Source organism: Crocuta crocuta, unplaced genomic scaffold, assembly GCF_008692635.1.
Source record: "Crocuta crocuta isolate KB4526 unplaced genomic scaffold, BGI_CrCroc_1.0 scaffold64, whole genome shotgun sequence".
NCBI lineage: Eukaryota > Metazoa > Chordata > Mammalia > Carnivora > Hyaenidae > Crocuta > Crocuta crocuta.
Genome location: NW_027530640.1, coordinates 10,270,896 through 10,295,475, shown reverse-complemented (window position 1 = coordinate 10,295,475; position 24,580 = coordinate 10,270,896). Strand labels below are relative to the sequence as shown.

The 24,580-nt window shown below is 41.6% G+C and overlaps 1 protein-coding gene across 5 annotated transcripts in view; it reads left to right on the top strand.

Annotated features, from left to right (window-relative positions):
* The first annotated feature begins 1,639 nt into the window (after positions 1 to 1,639).
* The window catches only part of KLHL3 (kelch like family member 3), a 121,193-nt gene continuing 98,252 nt past the window's right edge, over positions 1,640 to 24,580 (top strand). The window contains exons 1-2 of one of the 5 annotated variants that reach the window (XM_077768684.1): positions 1,640 to 1,998; positions 18,211 to 18,310. In XM_077768684.1, the coding sequence (XP_077624810.1) occupies positions 18,249 to 18,310 (62 nt within the window). In that variant the 5' untranslated portion in view covers positions 1,640 to 1,998; positions 18,211 to 18,248. Of the gene's footprint in view, positions 1,999 to 3,264; positions 3,348 to 18,210; positions 18,331 to 24,580 lie in introns of those variants that run through there. The other 4 variants (XM_077768688.1, XM_077768685.1, XM_077768689.1 and 1 more) reach the window with 4 other exon arrangements.

Below are 24,580 nucleotides of genomic sequence, written 5' to 3'. Positions count from 1 at the left end.
CTTTTATGTCCCTTTTATGAATCACCCAGTTGTCTTCCTGGTGGATGTCTGTGCTCTGGCACGGAGTCTGGGATTCAGTTTCCTTGTTTGTGGTGTTCAGCTTCTCCTGGTCCCTGTGATTCACCTCGAGAGGAAATATCTGGAGCAGAGCCACAAGGCTGATTAGAGGAGGAAAGGACAGAGGGAGAAAGATATGAGGGGTGTTGTTGTGAAAGGAAAAAGTGGTGATCCAGGGACTGTAGGATGTAAATAAAATAACCCAGGCTTCATCTCATTTGAGAACAAGTGAATTTGGGTAGTAGCCCCATCTAAGAGGACACTGAGATGTCAGTGGGAGATAATCTTTGAGACTAACACCCTACCAGTTTGCATTCAGGAGGCTGTATAAAATTTAAGTTACTCCTACTTTCTGTTAACTCCGTGTGGCTCCCCTTCCCCCATTCCACTGTTTCAAGGCTTTGTAGCAATTTAACAGGTTGAAAATTTTAACAGTCATATATTGGACAATCATCTCTTATGCTTTCACATACTTATGTTATCCTCCATGAAGCCCCCTACAAAATTAAGAGTCCAGTAAAAATTTCTTCTTAAGCAGTCTTACAGATGAATAAGCAAAATGGAACATTTAAGCCGTTTTTTTGAATCATGTGATTGTAGAGCTGAAAAGGGACCGTGGACTGATCCTGTGTTATAGAGGAGGATCTGAGGTTCAGAGTTGGGAGAAGACTTGGCTCAAAGTCACTCAGCTAGCTAGTGGTAGTATAGATCCTGAAAAGCCCATGAGTGACATGGATGGTTTGAGAACAGAGATGTTCATATGTGACTTTTCCGAGGCATTAAGGATGCTTCTGAACCCATTTCTGTGGCTAACCAATCACCAGTGGTGATTTGCCTCAATTGCCATTAAGCCTCTTGGCTGTGGCTAGGAGACACAGACTGCCCTTCTGCCTTCCTAAAATGATGTTTTAGACTCAAGGAAGTCTAAATTGAAGCTCAGCAGCTGGAGATTATAGGGTACAGGCGATCTTTGGCTAGAGAAGGGGGTTCAGTGGGAGACTGAGTAGTTGGAGCCACAGCTTCAGTTAAATTTCACTGCCTTAAGCAGATACTTCAGTATTGTGCAGTGAAATTTGTGGTCGTTCAGCACGGTGTAGGGAAATCAACGTGTGCAGTATTCACTCTGATGGCTTCACTGCAGTCATCCTTGGCCCTTGGAGGCAAAATAGGGTTGGTTCCCATTTCACCTATGTCTACTGTTCCCTTTATAAAATTTCTCTCCACATTCTCTGAGCTATCAGACTCTTTCCCCCTAACTTCTCTCCATCCGTCAGACCGTCAGAACTACTGTAGGTTTTGTGAGGAGGAATTGGAATGTGAGCTGTGACCTACAAGCCGATTTCCCCAGGTGGATAAACTCCAGCGCAAGCCACAGAGGGGCCTCCTCATTCCAACAATCCAACCGGCTGGGCTGACAGACTTGTAGCCTATGGGGGCAGGGGAGGGGGTGGGGGCATGTGTTTCTTAGGCTGGTGAGGAACTGCCTGAACCTTTGCAGCGTAGGCACAGGAGGTGGGAGCCCCAGGATGGGCTAGTCTCCGGAGCTGGGGATGCCTGGGCAGATGTGGAGGCAGCTGGAAAGGTGGCACTGCACTTGGGCCGATGGAGCTGCGCCGTTCCTAGGAAACGGGGGAGCAGCGAGCCTGCGGGGGAGGGGGAGCAAGTGGGTTGCTGCTTTTAGCAGCTGAAAGGGCTGCAGGGAGCTCTGGGTAAGACATTTTCTGCTGCTGCCGCTTCTGCGGTAGAAGCTGCTGGGAGTAAGTCAGAGGAAGGAGGATCGAGAGGGAGGAGGCTTCATTTGCAGCCATGCTGAATCACTGTTGCTGATCAGATCTCCTGTTGGTTGTCCGGGAGAACTGAGAACAGAGCTAGGAGCTCCGGGTGCATGCACAGTTCAGCGGCTGCCACCCCTGCTGGGCCTCGCACAATGGAGGGTGAAAGGTACGTATGTATTAAGTGTGTGTGTGTGTGNTTTGGCTCAGCAGGGTGGGAAGACCTGGCCACTGACGGATCCCCGAGGACGGCAGAGTCAGAGCAGGGAAGCCCCCTTTTCCAAAGATCTGGCTTCCGCAGAGGCAGGTCTGGGTTTGCTGAGCAGTGGAGCACCCTGAAAGAAGGGACTTCCTGGTGGTGTTCGGGTATAGTTTCAGCACGGGCTGAATCAAGATTGTCTTTCTCAGGCTGTTTCAAGGAGGCGTTTCCCTTTCTTGCCTACTTTCCAGGGGTGGTTTTTCTTTGGTGGGGGGTTTCTGATGTCACAGCAGGGCTGGCCTGGCATGGATTGCTTACATTTTTACACCAAAGTGCTCAAATCTTCAGCCAGCATACCATGCTCATGTCTGTCCTAAAAGGGTGTGTGTGTGTGTGTGTGTGCGTGTGCGTCTGTGTGCCTATATGCACACACAAGTTCAAATAGGAAGGAGAGAAACCCATTCAGATGACACTTGTTCTCAACTGATGTTCATTTTTGTTGAAAAGTTTATGAATGATACTGGAAGGTATGTGCTAGAGGAACTCTTGCTCTGTCCATCAGGGGTTCCTTATGAAATAGGAATCAACAGAAGGGAATTTAAGTACTTCTGTTGAGCTGGCTGTAACTAGTGAGAGTTTATTTTCTGGCAGACATGTGCGTATATACATTTTAAACTATTATCCGAAGATCTGATTCTTTTATTTTAGAGGTACTCTATGCAGCGTGGGGGTGGATCATTTTTCTGTGCTAAAACGTCTCCTCCTCTTCATTCTGTGGTGGATCATTTTTCTGTGCTAAAACGTCTCCTCCTCTTCATTCTGTGGGTCTGTGGCTGGTAAAGAACAAGGTTTGCCATTTTCCTTGAGATGAGAAGACAGCAGGGAGCATTAGCCAGGGAGAGGTGAGGTGTGGCAGTGCACCATTGCGGGGTTGGGGGGGGAGCACTGCTTTGAGTTGCAGGTTTGATGCAGATGACAACCATCAACTGGCTGGTTGAATGGTAACAGGTTCTTCTAACTCAGCACTGGATTGTATCAATAAACACTTTCCTTTGCACATATTGTCCCCACTGGTGCATCTCATGGGGCAGAGGGATGCCATTACGTATCCCTGTTAAAATTGGCATGATTGTTGGGTGTCTTCCTGTCTGAAGAGGCCCCAGGGACTGCGTTTCTTTATATGACTCCTGCAGGAAGAGTCTGGGACTTTTTCGTCTGAGTGTGCTGCTGATGCAGCTTCTCCCTCAGCAACAGGAGCTTAGTGTGGCCTGCTGGGCAACAAAGCATCCGGAGGCCTGTTTCCTAGGCTGGGAGCAGAGGTGGGTAGTGTCCTCACCTTCTACTGGTGTGATAGCTAGTAAGTAGAAGGGCAGAGGCGAGGTGAATGGTCGTTTAGAGGTTCTGGATCATGCTTATTTGCTTGACTGGTGGTGTGTCAGAGGTGAAAGGTCCTTTTAAGACTAGCAGGGGCTGATAACACTACTGCTCCCTGAGCATTTTGGGGCATCTTCTGTTTTGAGAAATGTAATGAGTCTTTGCCCTCTAGGAGATCTGTTGTTCTTCGATGCTCTGGTGCCTCTCTGCTGGGATGGCTGATTTCCTGCGCTTTATACCACCTGCCTTTTTGAGCCTGTTCTTTGGTTTTTCCCCTACTAGAGGCAGAGAATAGTCAAGAAATATAAATTGAGCGGCTTCCAGGGTTCACCATGTCACCCAGTTCACTACCATTTGTTCCCACTTCACGTCCAGCTTACCATGTCAGACCTCAAGTCCTCTGAACTCTGGCTCCCCTGCTTACCCATACCCCACCAAGCAATCTTTTGGTCTGTTTTGTGACCATATATCCTGTATGCTACTCCATCCAGCCCCAGATCCTTAGATCCTGGAGTTCCTTTTACATTAAATGCCATTTCCCTTCTTCTTTTCCTAAAGTTATCCATCTGTCAAGTCTGTTTAAAAATCCTACTTTGTGTTGAAAACCTCAGCTTTTCTAGTCCCGGCTGATGTTCTTCTGAATTCCAGTACCTCCAGTTGAATACGGAATAATAGCCCCACCCACCAGATCTTTTTGTGCTTTTGTTTCATGTATCTTACCAAGTTCCCAGACTCAGAGATGTGTCTTCAGGGGGTAAGGATGATGCCCCTCTGAACACCCCTTACTCATCCCCATGTGGCTACATGCATAGTAGGTGCTGCATAATTATCTGGTGATTAACTGATAACTTTTATGGGAAGCAGTGATAACTAAGAGGAAAGTGAGAGAAGAGATTGAAACCTTGGCCAATAGGTTCATCTTTGGCTATCGGCCTTATTATCTCAGCACGGGTCATTGACCCTATGGAATGCTTTGTAGGCGGAGAACAGGGGAAGTAGCCTGGTTGTACAAGTTCCCTGGGAAAGCCAGGGTGGGAGAAGCTGAGTGACTGGCCTAGGATCACATGTCAAACCTCCAGCAACTGGAGGAATCCTGAATCTCTGCTTGTTCCACACTTAACCCGCCAAAGCTTAATTGGGGCTGTTTTTAAGCATTAAGATTTTTCAGCCAAGAGATTTCTACTGAACAATTTTCTTTCTTTGCCATGAGGGTATGAAAATAACTTCTCCCTTAAAAGGCTATTAATTGAAAGCCCGGGATTTAGGGTAACATAGGCCTTGCAGTGAATCTCCTTTATGAACTATGTGACCTTGAGTGTGTCACATTTTGTCACAATTTTTCTTTTTGGTTTAATGGGAGTAATAACAGTGTCTGTACCTCACAGAGTTGTTGTGAGGATCAAATGAGGTAATATAAAAAGCATCTAGTAAAATATCTATGACACAGACTAGGTACGAGGTAAATGGTAATTGTTGTTATCTTTAGTGTTCATCTATTGCCTGGGTGTACCCCATGACTTGTGCTGGGATACTCACCAAAGCTTATTTTAAGAACTTTCTAGGGACGCCTGGGTGGCTCAGTCGGTTGAACTTCCGACTTCGGCTCAGGTCATGATCTCGTGGTTCGTGGGTTCGAGCCCCGCGTCGGGCTCTGTGCTGACAGCCAGCTCAGAGCCGGGAGCCTGTTTCAGATTCTGTATCTCCCTCTCTCTCTGACCCTCCCCTGCTCACGCTGTCTCTCTCTCTCTCAGAAATAAATAAAACATTAAAAAAAATTAAACTTTACAAATCATTAAAAAAAAAGAACTTTCTATATTTATCATCTGAAGCAACCTACGTGGGACTTTTCCCATGAAAAAATTGGGAAGAGCTTATTAGGCTCCTCCTTTTGCTTCTACCTGAATCATCCATCTTCTCGTAGTAAGATACCACACGGGGCTTGGTATTTCCTCTGCTAGTTTTCACCAACACCTACCTTAATCCTCCTATTTATAGACATCCTGAGGCATCTGGATGCCTTTCGTGGTTTGGAACCACCAACCGGATACACCTTTGTTCAGTCAAAATCTCAAGAAGAACGTAGGAGTTTGCACTCACCTTTGCTGTATCCCCCAAGCTCTTCAGCTCTCTAAGGGACCTGCTGATGCTGAGATTCCCATCTCCCTTGGTGAGGAATCAGTGTTTCTTGATCAGTCACAGGAAGATGACTCTGCGTTCTGTTTTACAAAGGAAGAGGGTCTCTGGCTCTCAACTACTACAGTGATGAATTGTGTGTATGTATGGGTATGTGTGTTTGTAGAGCAGATAGACATTGAAAATGGCACTTGCTCTTGATCTTAGGATTTTATTTCAAAAAAAATTTTTTTTATGTTTTATTTATTTCTGAGAGAGAGAGGGAGAGGGAGAGAGAGCACGTGAGCATGAACAGGAGAGGGTCAGAGAGAGAAGGAAACAGAATCTGAAGACAGGTTCCAAGGTCTGAGCTAGATGTCAGCACAGAGCCCGAAGCAGGGCTTGAACCCACAAACTGTGAGATCATGACCTGAGCTGAAGTTGGACGCTTAACTGACTGAGCCACCCAGGCACGCCTTGGGATTTTATTTCAGTTCTGAAAATCAGTCTTATGGGCTGATCAGCCTTGTTATACTCTGGAGATGGATGTGTTGGTGATGGTTGCACAACAGCATGGATGTATTTAATGTCACTGAACTGTATCCTTAAAAGTGGTTAAAATGGAAATTTTCATGTTAGGCATATTGCTACAATTAAAAAAAAATTTTTTCCAGGGATGTCTGGCTGGCTCACTTGATAAAGCATTTAATTCTTGATCTCAGGGTTGTGAGTTCGAGCCCCACATTGGATGTAGAGATTATTCAAAGATAAAATCTTAAATTTTTTTTTTTTCCATGCTCAGTGTCTGGCATATCTGCAAGATTTGCAGAGAACAACTTTTGGAAGAGGCATAATAAAAAGAGGAAATCAATAGTCCATTTTCCCAAAAATTGTGGTTTTCTTCCTCAGAAGCACTGGGGTGCACCTGCTTGAGAGGGGTACCATGCACCCAGCACTATGCCATGAATTTGTGGGAGCAGTTCTCCTTATGAAGGAGAGCCTGGTCCTCCTCAAGGAGGTGCAGAGCCAGAAGAGATTTTTCTTTACCCTTGATCGATGAACAGATAGATCATATTTTTTGAGATGACATGACTTAGCTGATATTCTCTAAATGCTGAGTTTGTCACTGCCAGGTAAAATGTTAGCAAGACCCCTCTAGAGAAGAGCAAGTGTTGAATACCCTTGTCTTTTCTTTCTTCCCACAGCATTCCTTGAGTCCTCTCCCACTCCTGGTAGTTGTGGATAGAAACTTTTGTAGAAAATTTTGGGTATCACTGCTATCTGAAGCAGATGGGCATTTCAACCATGATAATTGAAACCAAATTTTCCATTTTGGAAATATTTGTTGGCGAAATAAGATTTTTAACTGTAGAAAACAAAGTCAGTGAAGCCACTTGATTTCCCCATACCCAGATTTGGGTTTTCAGGACTTGGCTTGTTAGGTTTTAGATTGTTCAGACAGATGCAGACAAGAACATTTTGGGGTTAGTTTTCTAAAGCAAGTGCTTTATTTGATGAAATTTGCCATTGTAGAAGTGACCTAATTCTTTTCAGTTGCTGGATGGACCCTAAAACTAGGTTAGCCTGAAAAGAACATTAATAAACTATAATAAAAAATAACTTGAACATGCTTTATTATTAGTTTTTTCCTATTAAATAAGTTCAGTTGTTCTTAAGCTGGAAATTCTGTAACATTTTAAAATCATTTATAAAGATTTTCAAACTCTCAGCACAACTTTCCTGGACTTTTCTTTTTAACTTGTGAAAGTCTGTTGAAACCTTTATCAAGACTACACACTTGGAAGAGCTTAGCTCTTCTTTTCAGCACAAACAGAAGCTTGGCTCTTGAAATGCCACATAACAAAGGTTGTGTTTTCTTTTAGTCTCCCTCTCTCCTTGTGTCATTCTGCCTGTCTGAACACAAGGGTTTCTCTTGTGTTTTACTTTTTTTTCACAGCCCACTTAAGAGATTTCCCCTGTCCCACCTCCGCCCTAGGTTATGAGGAAAACTGTGAACTGGGGTCTTAGGACTGTGATTAGCAACATACTTGTTCTTGAGCTCATTGACCAAGGAGCACATCATAGGAATGGCAGCAGCTGCTTGTGAGCTTCAACCAATCACGATGGACTTATGTGAAGTCACTGCAGTCAATAATAATATCACCTCTAATACATACTGAAGTTTCTCCATAGTCCGAGGAGTGAGGTAATGCAATGTCACAGAAGGTTCAGTCTTTTTCATTTGGCCTGGTTTGGCTGTACAGTGAAGAGCCTCAAAGAGTGAGACCAGAAGGATTGAGCAACCTTGGCCCACTAGGATGTGGACATTGTCCCAAGTCGGTGAACGTTGCTATTAAAAGCATAGGCCCCAAGTCAGATAGACCTGGGTTGGAGTGTCACTTCTCCATTTAGTAGTTATGTGGGACTTCCGGATGAGTTTTACCTCAGTGCTGCTGGGAGTAATAGGGGGATTCTGAAGATAAAATGAGATCATGGAGGCAAAGTGCTTTAACATACCATCAGCTTTTGGTAAATGCTGTTATTAACTGTTAGCCAGCAGCTATAACTTACTGATGCACATCTTCCATGTGTCTGTGTGGGCCATTGCTGGGACTCAGCCTGATGCTGTGAACTGAGGTGACACCACTGAAAAGGTATGAAGAATATGGGGCTTTGTAGTGGCCTGTGGGTGGGTGGTGTTTCTTGATGACAGGACTGCACCATCTAGTCCTGAATCCTGCTGCCCAGACATCTTCAAGTGACAGGTCGTCTGTTAATCCAGAAGTACAAATTTGAATTTGGTCATTTTGGCCTTGAACTTCAGGATTGGGATACATGCTATCTCTGTAGTTTGCGCAGAGTTTTGTAGGTAGAGAAACCCTGTTTTGTAACTGTCCCATTGCTGCCTACACTTGGAGAAGCAGAGTCATGTTGATGAATTCATAAGAACTGAAAGTACAACAGTCAGAAAGGCAGTAAAGAGTGACCAGGATGTTCCCAAGGGCCTGCTACCACATTCTTGTTTCCTAAAGGAGGACCACAGGAAAGGCCAAAATGATCAAAGGCTGCATGGTGAGCTAAGGACTGAGTTATGGCATTCAAATATTTACAGGCTTTAAGCTCTACCACAAGGATCTGATCTGAAGCTGAACCAGGTCAGACCATGATGATTAAATCATTTCTTTCCCAGATAGTGCACCCTGAGATGGACAAAGGGCATTCTCTGCCTGATTCTTGTTTTCAAGTTTCCCTTTCTAAACGACACTTTCTTTGTTGGGAGATTTTAGCGTATCCATTGGAATCTTACTCCGACTCAGAGTCATTTTGCTTTCTTGAGGTGACTTTGCCTCTCTTTATTATCTCTCATCTGTAGCTTGAACATGATGTGCTTGGGCTCTTCGTATGTGGCCCACCATCAGCCCATGCTCTCTGAACTTTGTTTGCATCTCTTGAAGACTTTTAGAGGGGATGGCAGTTCCTAAGCCCCAGCAGCATTTCTTGGTCTCCCCTTTCTTCTTCTCTCCACTCTCTCATATGCTGGGTGCCCCGGATCTCCTCACTTGGCAGGTCCCCAAACACTTCTGCAGAGTCAGCCTGCTCTGATGCTTTTTCATCTCATACGCTACCGACATGCTTTCTCTAGAAGTGTTCTCCTTTCCATTCCTTGCATGAAGTTTCCTCAGCAATGGAAAGAGCTTAAGAAGTGACACACTCAGTAACAACCCCTCTCACTTTGTTCCCTTTTCTCTAGCTGATGATGCGTTTCTCTCTCCCTGCATCCTCTTTATTCTCTATGACCAAAACAGAGGACTGTACTGGCTAATAAAGAACCCTCCCTTCTTAGGGGGTACAAGGAGGGGGAGTTGAGAGACACAAACCCATAAATATTTTAATGAGAAGTGCGGAAAGATGGAATAGTTGGTAGTTACACCTTATTTACTTACGTATCCAATCACTTACTCAATGATTATTTATTGAGCACCTGCCATGTGCCAGAGGCTCAGAATACAGAGGGAAATAAAACACCATCCTGGTTCTCAGGGACTCAAAGTCTAGGGTTGGCAGTGGTGTGCTGGAGCCAGCATTCAGCCATTTGCAAGAGCTGCTTGTTAAATTGTCAGGAATATTGTGAGTCATTCTATTAAATATAGCCTCTGTTAGAAATATATAACAATAATAAATTATAAACAAGTGTAGTGAATACCCCCAAATCAATGATTTTACTGTTGACTATGCCATTTAGCTTCTGACTCTTGTGTCTATATAGTGGAAATACTGTGTAGGGGTATAATTGTGTGCTGCTACACATCTTTTTCCAACTCCACATGCTCAGTGACAACATGTTGGTAGCTTGAAATCTGCCATGGTGGGAGTATTTACACCATGGAAATTGGCAAATGTTACAAATCAGGGCGTTCTCCCTCGCAACCAACTGTTAAACATTTAACTGCACTCCCCCCCCCCACCCCCCCACTGTGGGGGAGACAGAAAAAGTAAGAGGTAATTACAATATTATATGGAGGGAAGCACTGAGTACTGTGGGAACACAGAAGAAGGGAAGTTAATCCCGTGGGTAGTAGAGGATGATAGGGAAGACTTACAGCCAGAGGCTTGAAGGGCTGGTAGGAATGAGTGGGGTGGGGCAAAAGAGCCTGGTGTATTTAGGTGCAAGTATTTCTGTACTGTAGTAGCAAGAGGTCTTCAGGGCAATGATGGAGTTATGAAGGGCCAGGATAGGTCTCTGAGATTTATTCTGAACACAGTGAGGAACCAGTGAGAGGTTTCACAGAGAACATCCCTTGCTATTACTGATATTCTGTAAATGTCACTCTGGAATTAGGGAGGATGTTATCGTAGTAAGTCAAGCAAGGGATCATGACGGCCTGGACTGATGTTGTGGCAGCAATGGCTGTGAGAAGGGAATGGAGGGGAGAGAGGTTAAAGGAGCACTTGGGGCTGTATGGGAGGAGGGTGAAAGTGGGAAGAGCCTATTAAGGACGACATCCCACTTTCTGCCTTGGATAGGTGAGTGGGCAGTTGGTTTTGCCTCTGAGATAGAGAATACAAAAAGAACAGTAGGCTTGAGGAAGTGTAGAGAGGGTGGAGGGCATCGGTATTAGATAGGCTGAGGGAGTCAAATTTAAAGGACAACAGAGGGCAAGAGAAATGGCTGTGGGAGGTACCATGCTGAGAGGGACTGTTATTTAGAACTTAGATATTTTTATTTAGAACTGTTGTAATTAATATTTTATGTGTATTGATTTATATTTTAACTCTGAAAGCCGACCCCACATTCACTTTTTAAAGTTATTTGTCTTGGGGAAAAAAAGAGAGGGAGCACCTGGGTGGCTCAGTCAGTTAAGCATCCAACTCTCGATTTCAGCTCAAGAAGTGATCTTACAGTTCTTGAGTTCAAGCCCCACATTGGGCTTTGCACTGACAGTGTAGAGCCTACTTGGGATTCTAATAAATAAATTTAAAAACTTAAGAAAATAAATGGTTAGGCTTGGAGTCACTGGTTGGGGAAGACTCTTCCACTCTGCTCTACTGTTTAACAGTTTGTAAGGACAAGTGAAGGGTTTTCAGGTCATAGTTCATTGATGATAGACATGTGATGAGGGCCTGCTGTGGGCATGGCCCTATGCTTGGCAGGCTAAGCCATGTAAAGCAGCCCTGGACCCATGTTCCTTGCCCACCAATATGTCAAATCTAGTAGGAGAGGAGCAGGTTGTTAGATAGGTACCATGAAAACATAATCAAATACCGGGCAGTATTCTATATGTCAATTGAGTTATAGGACAGAGATATTTGAGGAATTTAGAGAAGACAGAGATCTTAGGACTGAAGTATTCAGAGGACTTCATAGAAGAGGCAACCTTAACTGGTCCTGGAAGAACAGGTATTTAGATTATGATAGAAGAAAAGCGAGGTGGAATCTGTCTATAGTGAATAATTCATCTGCTCAGTAGAAAACAGTTTCTCAGTAAGAGATAGGACTGGGATTTAGATTTAGTCCAGGCCAGGGAGGACCTTGAATACTAAGCAAGATACCATGACTTTATCGTATAGGCTGGTGATGTTTCAAGTTTTTAGCTGTGTAGTTCTTTGAAAGAAAATCCTGCATGGATACCCAATACACAGAATAAGTGGAAGCATGGGGCTCCGACTGAGCCTCTAGCTTATAACCCTCATGGCCCCTGAAAAAATCTTTGGGAAGTGAGAATCTGAAAGATGTGATCAGAATGACCTTTTAGGAATTCACTTTGCAATGGTGTGCAGGAAGCATTTGGAGGGAGGGCATCCAAAATGGGGGATGGCTCCTGTAGAAGAGAGGGGAGAGGCTACTGTCAGAGGCTAGCCCAAGGGAAAAGAGAACTGGAGAGCTCAGGAAGGAAGGACCAGCTATGTTCATCCTTCTTAAGGGTATGAATCTTGACTATCTCATATATATGACTTTTTTTCCCAAGTTTATTTATTTTGAGAGAGAGAGATGGAGAGAGAGAAGTGGGGGGAAGGGTTGAGAGAGGGAGAAGCAGAGTCCCAAGCAGGCTCCACACTGTTGGGAAGAAGCCCAAAGTGGGGCTCAAACTCACAAATTGTGAGATCATGACCTGAACTAAGTTGAAGAGTCATTTAACCAACTGAGCCACCCAGGTGCCTCTCATATGTATGATTTCTTAATGGCATCAGGGAGAATGTGAATTAAGTCTGAGCCAACTTGCAATACTCTCTTTCTATGGGCTATTTGTTGAAGGGGTTGTTGGCCTTTTTACCTGCTGGGATAATGGAATTACTTGCTTCCCTGTGTTCACCATGGCAGCAGTGGTGGTTCATGGAGGTATGTTTTTTGTTTTTTTTAAATAGTTTATTGTCAACTTGGTTTCCATATAACACCCAGTGCTCATCCCCACAAGTGCCCTACATGGAGGTATGTTTAATACTAACAGGACAGTGTGTAAGATTAATAAAATTTTAAGACAGATTTGTAGTGACTTATTTGACAAAATTGACTTGTCTTACTCTGCTGCAGCTTAAGTAGAAAATGGCTTTGATGACTATTTCTGTCTAATTCTATAGGAAAGAACAATGATTCTGGCTGGCCAGTACTTTCTCACCATGTCTATTGTTGCTGATGCATTAGAATCTTAGATATGGCTCAGCGTGAATGTTACTGAAACTTTGGGCATCTCAGCACAGATGAATGCTCCTTTGTTAAGCAGCCAGAGGTTGAGGTCTGGTGGAAGGGGCGTATGTAAATTAATATCAACTATGGAGAAAATTTGGTAGATTTTATGCCTCTCACCAGATCATGAAACCTGGAAGGTTCACTCACCTCATTTGGGCTGGCTGGAAGTTCTGGAAACTGGGTATGGTTTTAATAGGGACTGAAACTTAAGGGATGGTCAAGGTGGGAGCCAGTCTTTGTTCTTGGAGAAATCACCCAGTTTGTGCTTAGAGTAAGGGCATTTGCTAATAAAAACTTATCAAGAGAAAACATTTTATGATTGAATCTGCCTAGAGAAATGTGTGTGTGTGTGTGTGTGTGTGTGTGTGTGTGTATAATTTTGGCTGGGTCTGGGGAGAGTGAAAAGTATGATCTTAAAGACATTGAACATTGACAAAAGAGTGGGAATATACTTTTGTGTGGTCTGTGTTTCACAGGTGGGGAGGGGGATCCACCAGCTGTGTCTAGTGTAAAGAACTGAGCATGTTGGGGCCTTGAGAGAGAGGTAGTGGGCTATGTATGGGGTCTAACTAATTAAGACTTGGTATGGATGGAAGGAGAAAGATTTAGGGGAGGGAATGGTGGTATGTAGTATCTCATGCTACCTGAGCATGAGACTCTAGGTTAAGGGGTGTGTGTGTGTGTGCGCACGCGCACATATATGTATGCCCTACCTGCTGGAGGGTGTAGACTCCCGTGAAAATAGCTTTGGCTGACACCTGAACTCAGCTTCCATCTCTGCAACTTATTATCTGTGTGATCTTATACAAGATTCTTAACTTCACTGAGCCCTCAGCTGCTCTCTTTCCTTACTTTCCTCTTCCTTGAAGGGTCACTGAGTTGCCATGAAGCTTGTACCCTCCAGAAGCCAGAGATCTAGGCTTTATTTCAGAATTCCCAAGTCATCACAGAGGTGCAGAGCAGGGGATGAAAGAGAGAGACCTTAGGATCTGTCTGATGTCAAGCCTTGCCCCTGTATCAAGGGTGGGAAGGGCTCCAGATATAGTGGGAAAACCAGATGTCATTTCCAGAACCAGCCCAGTGGGCATTACCAAGTCACTTGTTCTTTCAGGGAGGCTTTGGTATGAATTGCATTTTGTTGAACTTTAATCCTTTGAATAGGCAATCTGTGTTTGAGACCTTTGGTAAACACAACATTGTATTAACAGGGTTGCATTATTGGACCATTTTGACAGGCTGGAAAGTGAAAAAGCCAACACAACAAGGAAGACCAAGGCTTCCTGTTCATTAGTCATGCTGGATATTGTTGTCATTGCTTCCAAAATGGCCATGTTTGTTTTACATCTCCATATATGTGAAATGGAACTGATACTGTCTGTCCACTGGGCTTTTAAGAGCTCTAATCTTATTAGTTCCCTGTCAAAACCCATTAGTGGTTCTGTGATCAATACCATATTATATATTTTTCTTCTTGTCTTTTAAGTCTCTTTACAATTCGTAAATAGCATTTATGGTGAATATGCAGTCTTGTTACAGTTTCTAGATTTATCCCAGGAATGCAAATATGGTTTAGTTTTAGAAAATATATTATCATTTGCCACATTAACAGGTTAAAGGGAAAAATCGATATGATCAGCTCATTAGATTCCAAAAAATATATGATAAAAAAATATGAGAAAATTTGGTATAACTTTATGATTAAAAAAAACAATAAAATGCAAGGGAGTTTTCTTAATTTGATGCAGGTCATCTATAAAAATTTTATAACAAACATGCACAGTAGGGAAACATTAGAAACATCGTCTTTAAAATCAGGAAGATGACAAGAATATTTATTAAAACATTTTGTATTCAACATTGTGTGGCCATCCTAGCCAGTGCAAAATTTCTTTAAAAAAAAGTTAGGGGCGCCTGGGTGGCTCAGTTGGTTAAGCATCTGACTTCGACTCAGGTCATGATGTCACAGTTCGTGGGTTCGAGCCCCATGTCGGGCTCTGTGCTGACAGCTAGCTCAGAGCCTGGAGCCTGCTTCAGATTCTGTATCTCCCTCTCTCTCTGACCCTCCCCTTCTCACGTGCTCTCTCTCTCTCTCCCTCTCTCTTTCTCAGAAATAAATAAAACATTAAAAAAATTTTTTAAATTAGACATCTAAGAATTGGAAAGGAGCGGGGGAAAAACCCTCTGGCATTATATGCAGGTTAATTTGATGATTTACATAGAACACTTAATCGACTCTTCAGACAAATATAAAAATAATAGCAACATTTTGTATGGTGGCTGGATAGTAATTTGCAAAAATCAATTGCATTTTATAAACCATAGCAATCAGAGTGTTGCTGTAAAACAGCAACAACAGCCTTAAAGTACCTAGTAAGTATAATCAAATGTATAAGGTCTTCATATAGAAAAATATAAAAGTTTGACATTAAAGAATATTAAATAAATGGAGAGAGATATTCCATGTTCATGGATCAGAAGACATAATATCAGAAAGATGTCAGTTCTATCCTAATTGATCTATAAATTCATTGCAGTTGTTATCAAAATCTCATCAGAATGTTTCATGGAACATAACAAGCTGATACTAAAATTTGTGTGAAAGAATAAAGAAAGTAGAATAGTCAAGACACATTTGAAGCATGATAATTGGATTGAGGATTTGCCCTTTCAGGTATCAAGCCTTATAATGAAGTTACAAAAACAATGTGGTACTGGCATAGGGACAGATAAACCGACCAGTGGAATAGCTTAGAGAGTCCAGGAATAGATCCTTATATTTGGAACTTTGACATGACCTAAGGTGGCATGACAGGTAAGTGGGAAAAATAATTATTCAATAAGAGGAATATATGGAAAAAATTAGATCCGTATTTCACAAGAGGACATAAAAATCAACATCAGATAAAATAAGGGCCATTAATCAAAAGCAAAAATGTAGGGCACCTGGGTGGATTAAGTATCAGACTCTTGATCCTCTGCTCAGGTCGTGATCTCACCGTTCATGAGATCAAGCCCCATGTTGGGCTACATGCTGACAGTGAGGAGTCTGCTTGGGATCCTCTGTCTCCCTCTCTCTCTGCGTTTCCCCTGCTCACATGTTCTCTCTGTCAAATAAATGAACTTTAAAAAAAAAAAGCAAAAATGTTAAACTTTTAGGAGAAAATAGAAATTAAGATCTTCCGGCCTTGGATTAGGGAAAAACACTGACTTTAAAAGAAATGATGCTTGTGGGAGTTCTTACATGAAGTTTTTTGCCTTTACTGGGTGCTTTCTACCTTGATCATATCTTCTGTTTTGAGATTTTCTTTACCTCCTTAAACATATAACTCTAATCATCTGCATTTGTGTATCTGTTGATATTTATCTTCTGTGCCTGATCAGCTTACTTCTTTGCCCCCAGAATCCAAACAGTCCCAAAAGTCAGATGACTGTGGCCTGCATTTGCATGCTGAACTGTAGGTGGAGAATGGAAGCCAAGGGAGGAGTCTGTGATGGTCAGACAAAGTGTAGGTCTTGCATGGTGGTTGTAATTTGAATGTTCCACTAGTTGCAGATTTCACTGTAAGATCTGTAAAGATTATCAGGTTCCTGGAACATTCCCTTAACCAAAGAAGCCCCTTTCTCAAGCCAGTTTGCAAGTCTAGATGGTCGCATGGAAGGAAGCACACCAGGCAAAGGCAAAGTAAACTGTCTTTAAACTAGAGTTGGAGAGTTGGAGTGAACTGTGAGTCTCCAAATCTACACAGGTGGTGAAGGTCCTGTTTTCCTACCAGAACAGAGGTAACTCCAAGGTCCTGGACTTGACCTTGGAGCTGAAAAGTTTCATTAGTCTGGAAAAAGAAGTCTTTTTTTTTTTTTTTACCATTCTTTAAAACAATTTTTTTAATGGTTATTTATTTAGAGAGAGAAAGAGAGAGAGAGAGAGAGATTGAGCAGGGGAGGGGCAGAGAGAGATGGAGACACAGAATCCAAAGCAGGCTCTAGGCTCTGAGCTGTCAGCACAGAGCCCCAAGCAGAGCTTGAACCCATGAGCTGTGAGATCATGACCTGGGCTAAAGTCAGATGCTTACCTGACTGAGCCACCCAGACACTCCTTGACCATTCTTTTGATAATTTTTCCCTCCCCGCCCATAAAGCTGAGAGATATTGTTTAGGAGTAGTTGGGCATCTACTTGGCATCCATAGGGATATGAGTGTTTTGTCTTCTGTATAGAGGACTTTGAGGTTATGAATGACTCTTGCGAGTTACCACTTGCTCACTTAGCCCACATGTATAGCTCTTCTTTTCATAATGATGACGGTCCTTTGTCTTTCCACAGGATTATGGTTTCCCAAAAGTTTTCACTCCTGTGCCATTGTTCTCCATACCACACCCAATGTGATCTTTCTCAAGGGCAGATGTGTTTACCTGTTCCTTTCCCACTTCCCTCTGCCTTTAATGGCTTCTCATTGTCTCACAGTAAAATCCAAGCTCCTTAGCTTTGCTAATATAACACTTAACAGGACTCCTGAGTCTTTTAGCCTTTGCTCTTGAGACTCTCCCAGTTTTACTGAGCTCACTTGACTCTTTTCCTCCAGGTCTTTGTGTATGTACTCTTTCGTTTGCTGGGATATTCTCCATCTTCCTTTTTGCCTTGCTTATTTTTGCTCTTTCTTGGAATTTCCACTCTCCCTCAGCTTGTGGCAAGTTTCCCCTCATCCTGCCAGCCCTGGAGTAGTTGCCTATCCTCTGCACTTCTGTCTAGTCATGATACATAAGATATGATGTTTAGGTGTTTACTGGCTTTCTCCTACACTGAACTCTAAGCTTTGTAAGAATAATGTCTGTGCCTTGTTTGTTGTTGTGTTTCCCTTAAAATTTTTTTAACATTTATTTGTGTGTGTCTGTGTGTGAGAGAGAGAGAGAGAGAGAAAGAGAGGGAGGGAGGGAGGGAGCAGCACAAGTGGGGGAGAAGAGAGAGGAGGAGACACAGAATCCCAAGCAGTCTCCAGGCTCTGAGCTATCAGTACAGAGCTCCATGCCAGGCCGAACTCACAAACCATGAGATCATGACCTTAGCTTAAGTGGGATGCTTAATTGACTGAGCCACCTAGGTGCCACTTCCTTAAATTTAAATACAGTGCCTGGCACACGGTAGGCTCCATTAAATTTTTGTTGAGCAAACAAATTTCCCTGTGAAGTGAGTGGTCACTTAGTCTCCCTCCGTCTCCTCCACCCCTTTAGGGCATGGGGGATGGAGGATAAGGATTTTCCACAAAGTTGTATAGGTGCTGGTGGTAGCTGAGCGAGGACCCAGCTTCCACCAGAGGAATGTACTTTGCACTGGAAGGTCCTGCAGGAATGGCTGACCCAATGCATTTTCTTTCCATTCTGGGTCTGTGATGAAGCAAACAAGCTGACAAAGAGGCTTCTGGTGGGTGGACAAATGCACAGAGTTGTGGCAGCTGGGTGAATGGATTTACCAACATGTGATCCTCTCTTTCCCCTCCCACTCTCTTCCTGTTCACAGCCTCAAGCTGGGCTCCCAGCCCCCGGTTCAGGCTGGGGATGATGAGAAGAACCAGAGGATCATCACTGTCAACTCTGCCCACATGGGGAAGGCGTTCAAGGTGATGAATGAACTGCGGAGGTACTTTTCCCATTTTGCCTGTGCCCTTTTGGAAAGAGCTTGTTGAGTGAGCGTCATCAGGGACTGAGAACAGAAGTCACCACCACCTAGTGAATTCTGACTCTTCCCCCACCTACTCTTAGTCACTTGGCTTCTCCTTTAAACTGCAGTCAAGGCAGATTGGCTTTCAGAAAGTACTCTCTTTCCCTTGTATTTATTTAACACTTTTCATTGTACTCCTCAATCACAGGGGAATAATTTTTTTTATGGTTATAGCAGTTCTGTTCATAAACTTGGTTTCTAACCAAACCAGCTGCTTAACGACTAATAATAGACTGATTGCAATACCTACACATAGTTGCAGATTAAAGATTGTGGGTACTACACATTTTCTTTTGGCCTCCCTCCCTCATTCCTTGGTCTGAACTTAGCTTGTTAAGAAAGCTATGTAGGTGGAAAAATATCTAGCTTCTTCAATGTAATTTAACTGTGTAAAGAAATAAATGAAATGCAAATGTGCTCATCCCCTGTAGGCTGGCTAATGGTGAGTGGTATGCAGGCTATTCATAAGGCCGATATGTACATTTGGTGAGCTTGCTGCAAAACAGATTTGGGACACTGAACATGTTTTTCTCTACAAAGGCTGTACACCCAGTCTCCTCCCCACTGGAGAATTCAGAAGGTTCCTTTGCCCAAGGCATTATTTACAGCATCCTTCACCCTATTGTGAGCTATAATTGCTAATCTCCTCTTTTCTCTCTTGTTTGTGAGCTCCTTGAGGGCAGGGGCACCTTCTGAATTGTTTTGATTTCTAGCATCTGGTACTTCATGGGAGCTTCAAGGCATTTACCAAAGATGCCCAGAGGCACTGACTAGGCTCTAGGATGGGTAGCATAAAAAAATGTAAATAGTTCAATGAAAATAATTTTCATATAATAAAAAATAGGTGTTATGAATGAGGAATGCATCAGTTGCCTGTCAGTTGATAGAAGTGCAATAATCATTTGTTTCTGAAAGGGTACTATGAAAGCAAATATGTCATACTCCAACTTTGGAGAACACTTTCTTTTCTTTTTTTTTGGATAACACTTTCTAAAGGGATAATGCTTGAGCTAAAGTTTGAAAGACAAGTTAAAAGTTAAAGAAATGAAAAGTGGTGGGATTGGGGCAAGTCTTCCAGGCAGAGAAAAATAGCATAAGTAAAACAAGCACACATAGCTAACGATATGTTTGTTGAGTAGGGGGCTCAACTACTTTTATTTATTTATTTTTTTTAGTTTATTTATTTTGAGAGAGAGAGTGAACATGAGCATAAAAGGGGCAGAGAGAGAGGGAGAGAGAGAATCTCAAGCAGGCATTGTATGGTCAGTGCAGAGCCCGACACGGCACCCAATCCCATGAACTGTGGTATCATGACCTGAACCAAAATCAAGAGTCAGATGCCTAACCGACTGAGCTACCCAGGCACTCCAGGGGTTGAACTACTTTTAAACAAAAATCCTATATTATTCTTTATTTGTTTCCTCATTTCCCTTTTCTGTAGGGCCCAGTCTTTGGTGTTCAAAACCAAGTTAAATTAGATTAGTCTTATGAACTACTGCTCAATTTTTATTAGGCCTCCTGACAGATTTCGTGGAAGCTCTGCCCACAAGTTGTTTTAGGCAGTGGGCAGTGCTGATGTTCATGCTTGTGGGTCCGATTCTCTTGTCTCTAAGGAATTTGTGTTGTTTTCCGTAGATAGTAGTGACATTCCTCATTTAGTTCTCTTCATTATGGCTTGTGTCCTCTGTCTGATTTAAGACTCCAGGCCTCCAGGTAAACAACCTAACTTTACATTTCAAACAATTAGAAAAACAAACTAAGCCTGAAGTTATCAGAAGGAATGAAATAAATATTGAAGATTAGAGCATAGATAAATGAAACTAGAAAGACAACAGAACAAAAATCATTGAAAGTGAGAACTGGCTTTTGAAAAGGTAAACATAACTTTAGCTAGACTAACCAAGGAAAAAATGAGAGAAGATGCAAAATTATAAATGACAGAGGAGACATCACAGCTTGATACCGTGGAAATACAAATGATTATAAGAGGCCACTATGAACAATTCTATGCCAACAAATTTTATAATCTAGAAGAAATGGATAAAATCCTTGAAATACACCATTTACCAAGCCTGAATCATTAAGAAATAGAAAATCTGAACAGACCAGTAATGATTAAGGAGATTGAATCAGTAGTCAAAAATCTCCCAATAAAAAAAAAAAAGCCCATGGCCAGATGGTTTCACTGGTGAATTCTACCAAATATTCAAAGAAGAATTAATGCCAGTCCTTCTCAATTCTTCCAAAACATTGATGAGGAGAGAGCACTCACAAACTCATTTTAACAAGGCCAACATTACCTTGATACCAAAGCCAGATAAAGACACTACAAGATAAGAAAATTACAGGCCAGTATTCCTGGCGAATATTGATGTAAAAATTCTCAACAATATACTAGCAAACTGAATTCAACAGTTCATTAAAAGGATCATATATCATGATCAGGAGGGATATATCTCTGGGGTGCAGATACACCACATTAATAAAGGATAAAAATCATATGATCCTCTCAATAGATGCATAGAGTATTTGACAAAATTCAATATCCTTTTATGATAAAAACTCCCAACAGATTGGATATAGAAGGAACATACCTCAACATATGACATATGACCGTATATGACACATCTCCAGCTGCCATCACACTCCATGACATAAGGTTGAAAGCTTTTCTTCCAAGGTCAGAAACAAGACAAGGTTCCTACCGAACAAAAACTGGAAGTCCTGGACAGAGCAGTTAGTCAAAGTGGTGGACATCCGTATAAGAAAGGAAGAAGTAAAATTGTCTCTGCAGATAACAAGATCCTATTTATAGAAAAACCAAAAGACACCACCAAAAAACTTTAGAACTGATAAACAAATTTGGTAAAGTTGCAGGATACAAAATCAACTTATTAAAATCACTTGCATTTCTATATGCTAATAGTGAACTATCTGAAAGAGAAAGAAAACAATTCAATTTCCAGTAGCATCAAAAACAGTAAAGTATTTAGGAAGTTAGCCAAGGAATAGAGGGATGTGTACACTGAGAACTGTTACATATTGTTGAAAGAGATTGAAGAAGACTAAAATAAATGGAAAGATCTCTCAGTTTTATGGATTGGAAGAGCTAATATTATTAATGTCCATAATACCCAAAGCCATCTATAAATTCATTGCAACCTGTGTAAAAATTCCAATGCCATTTTTTGTAGAAATTGAAAAAAAAGTTCTATAGTTGAAAGGAGCCAAAAACAATCCTGAATAGCCAAAACAGTCTTATAAAGGAAAAGCAAAGCTGAAGATACCACAATTTCTGATTTCAAACTATATCACACAGTTATAGTAATCAAAACAGTATGATACAAACACAGACCAGTGAACAGAATTGAGAGCCCAGAAATAAACCCACATATGTATCAACTAATATTTGAAAAAGAAGCTAAGAATACTTAATGGAGAAAGGTAGTCTCTTCAGGAAATGGTGTTAGGAAAACTAGACAGCCACATGAAAAATAATATAATCAGACCTGTATCTTATCCTCCTCACAGAAGTTGGCATGAAGTGGACTGAAAGACTTGGAAGTAAGACCTAAAACCATACCACTCCTAGAAGAAAACAGGAAAATCCTGTTTTACATATGAAGACATTATTGAGAGGATACCATTCTCAAAGGTCACAGAATCCACAGAAATAATATTTTCTCAGATCTTAGGGCATCCCTTAGCTCATTTAATTTGATACTTAAGATTAACCATTACAATCTTATTCTTCCTTTTTTCATTTTTTTTTCCCAAATGGAGCACAATCTGTATATGTTTTGTCAGGAAATTTTTAGTGCAGATTTAGGGATAGATTTCCCTTTTGTTTTTCTTTTAATTTTAAAAAATTCCATTTTTAATTTTCTTTTTTTTGAAAAGGAATATATTCTAGATCATTTAGAAAATAAATATGAGCAAAAAATCATTTATAATTTTAATACCCAGTAGTTACCATTGTTAACATATGGGAGAATATTTTTCTTTAAAATGTATATCTCAATCAGATTTTTTCTCTTAACATTATATTAAACAAGTTTTCCTTTTTTCCCCTTAAATTTTTATTTTGATTTTTGGTGAACTCTGCACCATGTTTGGGGCTCGAACTTATGATCTGGTGATCAAGAGTTGCATGCTCTATGGATTGAGCCAGCAAGGTGCCCCTGTATTGAACAAGTTTTTCTGTGTTAGAACTATTCTACAATATTATTTTAAGTGGATGAATTATTTTCTGTATTTTTGGTTAAGTTTTGAAAAACCTAGTTCCTTGTTGTTAGATATTTTAAGTATTCCAATCTCTTATGTAAATAGCACTTGTGCAGTGGTTATGTTTGGAGCAATATGGCATAGTGGTCACAACCACAATCATGGAGGCAGGCAGTCTGGTTTCACATCTTGGCTCTGTTTGTACAGTTCTGTGACCCTATACAAGTTGATTAATGTCCCTGCCCTCACTTTTGTCAAACATAAAATGAGGCTAATTCCAGGGTTCCAGGGTTGCTGGCTGGTTAAGGGGATTACTAAGTAAGATGCTTAGAACAGGGATAGCACATTTATTACTGTTGTTAAATGCTTGTGCACATTCATAATTTCTACAGAATTCTATAGAATTATTCTATTTCTATAGAATTAATTCTACAAAAGTATAATTAATGATTTCAACAGCATGTAGCATAATAATAATACCTATTCCTTATATATTGTTTTTAGGACCTGGCACATAATGAATATTTTGTGACTACTGGCTATGATGATGATGATGGTGGTGGTGGTGGTGGTGGTGTGGAGCTCAGTTACAGAGATATGGCAGTAGATAAGAGAGTCAAACTTCTGTTCTCAATGAAGCTTGCATTCTACTAGTGTTTAAAGATTATATCAAACTCTAAGGTATTTCATGACTTTGAATTCTTTTAATTTCTGGGGCACCTAGTGGCTCAGTTGGTTGAGCGTCTGACTCTTGTTAATCGGCACAGGTTGCAGTCTTGCAGTCATAGGATTGAGCCCCACTTTGGGCTCTGTGCTGGGCATGGAGTCTTCTTGGGATTCTCTCTCTTCCTTTCTTTCTCTGCTCTTCCCCAAGCCCCTCTCAAAATAAATAAATAAACCTTAAATTTAAAAAATTTTTTCTAAGGCATTAAAGATATGGCTAATTTTTAAAACTGGAGTGAAATGGGTGAGTAAGGGAGAGAAAGGGAGCCTGAAGAGATGCTTTACTGATCTGGGTGAGTTTAATGTGAACTGGAGGGCGGCATACTTTGTTTTGATGAAGGCCTGGTAAAGCATCTTGCCATCCAGGGACTAAGCTAATGAAATGTTATGTAATATTCCAGCGACCTGGGGTTATTTCTTACACTCTTTTCACATTTTTCCTCTGTCAATTTTAAGCTATTTTAGTTCACGTACACATGTTCTATGCAATTTATGAATCACACAATTCATGAGTTTCCTATTCTTTTTACTTCCATGGTAGAGAATGGGCTGTTGTCATGGTAACTAACTAGTCTTTCTCTTCTTTTGCCTTTTATCCCTCTGCTCTGGGGAGACCAGCAGCTGCTTCTGGGCAGCAGAGTCCTAATGGCTCTTTGGTTCCTGATTCCCATCTGGCCACCAAGTTGAGATATGGTCCTTTTGGAAGTAGTACCCCAGATCATTCCTTAAAAGGAGAGAGTCTTCTATCCCGTTTTGACAGTTTTAACGTCCCCTTTCACCATCCCTAAAATTTCTCTGCCCTCATCCTTTTTTTTTTTTTAAATGATCTGCCACTATGCCTTTATTAATAGTAATGAACCATCTTAGTACATTGCTGTTTTTCTTTTTTTTGATAACAGCTTTATTAAAATATAATTCATGTGATGGGGGTGCCTGAGTGGCTCATTTGGTTGAGTGTCCAGTGTTTGATTTTGGCTCAGGTCATAATCTCACAGTTCATGACCTTGAGCCCCACGTTGGGCTCCATGCTGACAGTGTGGAGCCTGCTTGAGATTCTCTCTCTCTGCCTCTGCCTCATACACACAGACTCTCTCTCTCTCTCAAAATAAATGAATTTTAAAAACTTAAAGATATAATTCATATGCTATATTTAAAGTGTCAATTTAATGGCTTGTAGTATAGTCTCAGAGTTGTGCAACTAACAGCTAATTTTAAAAAACAT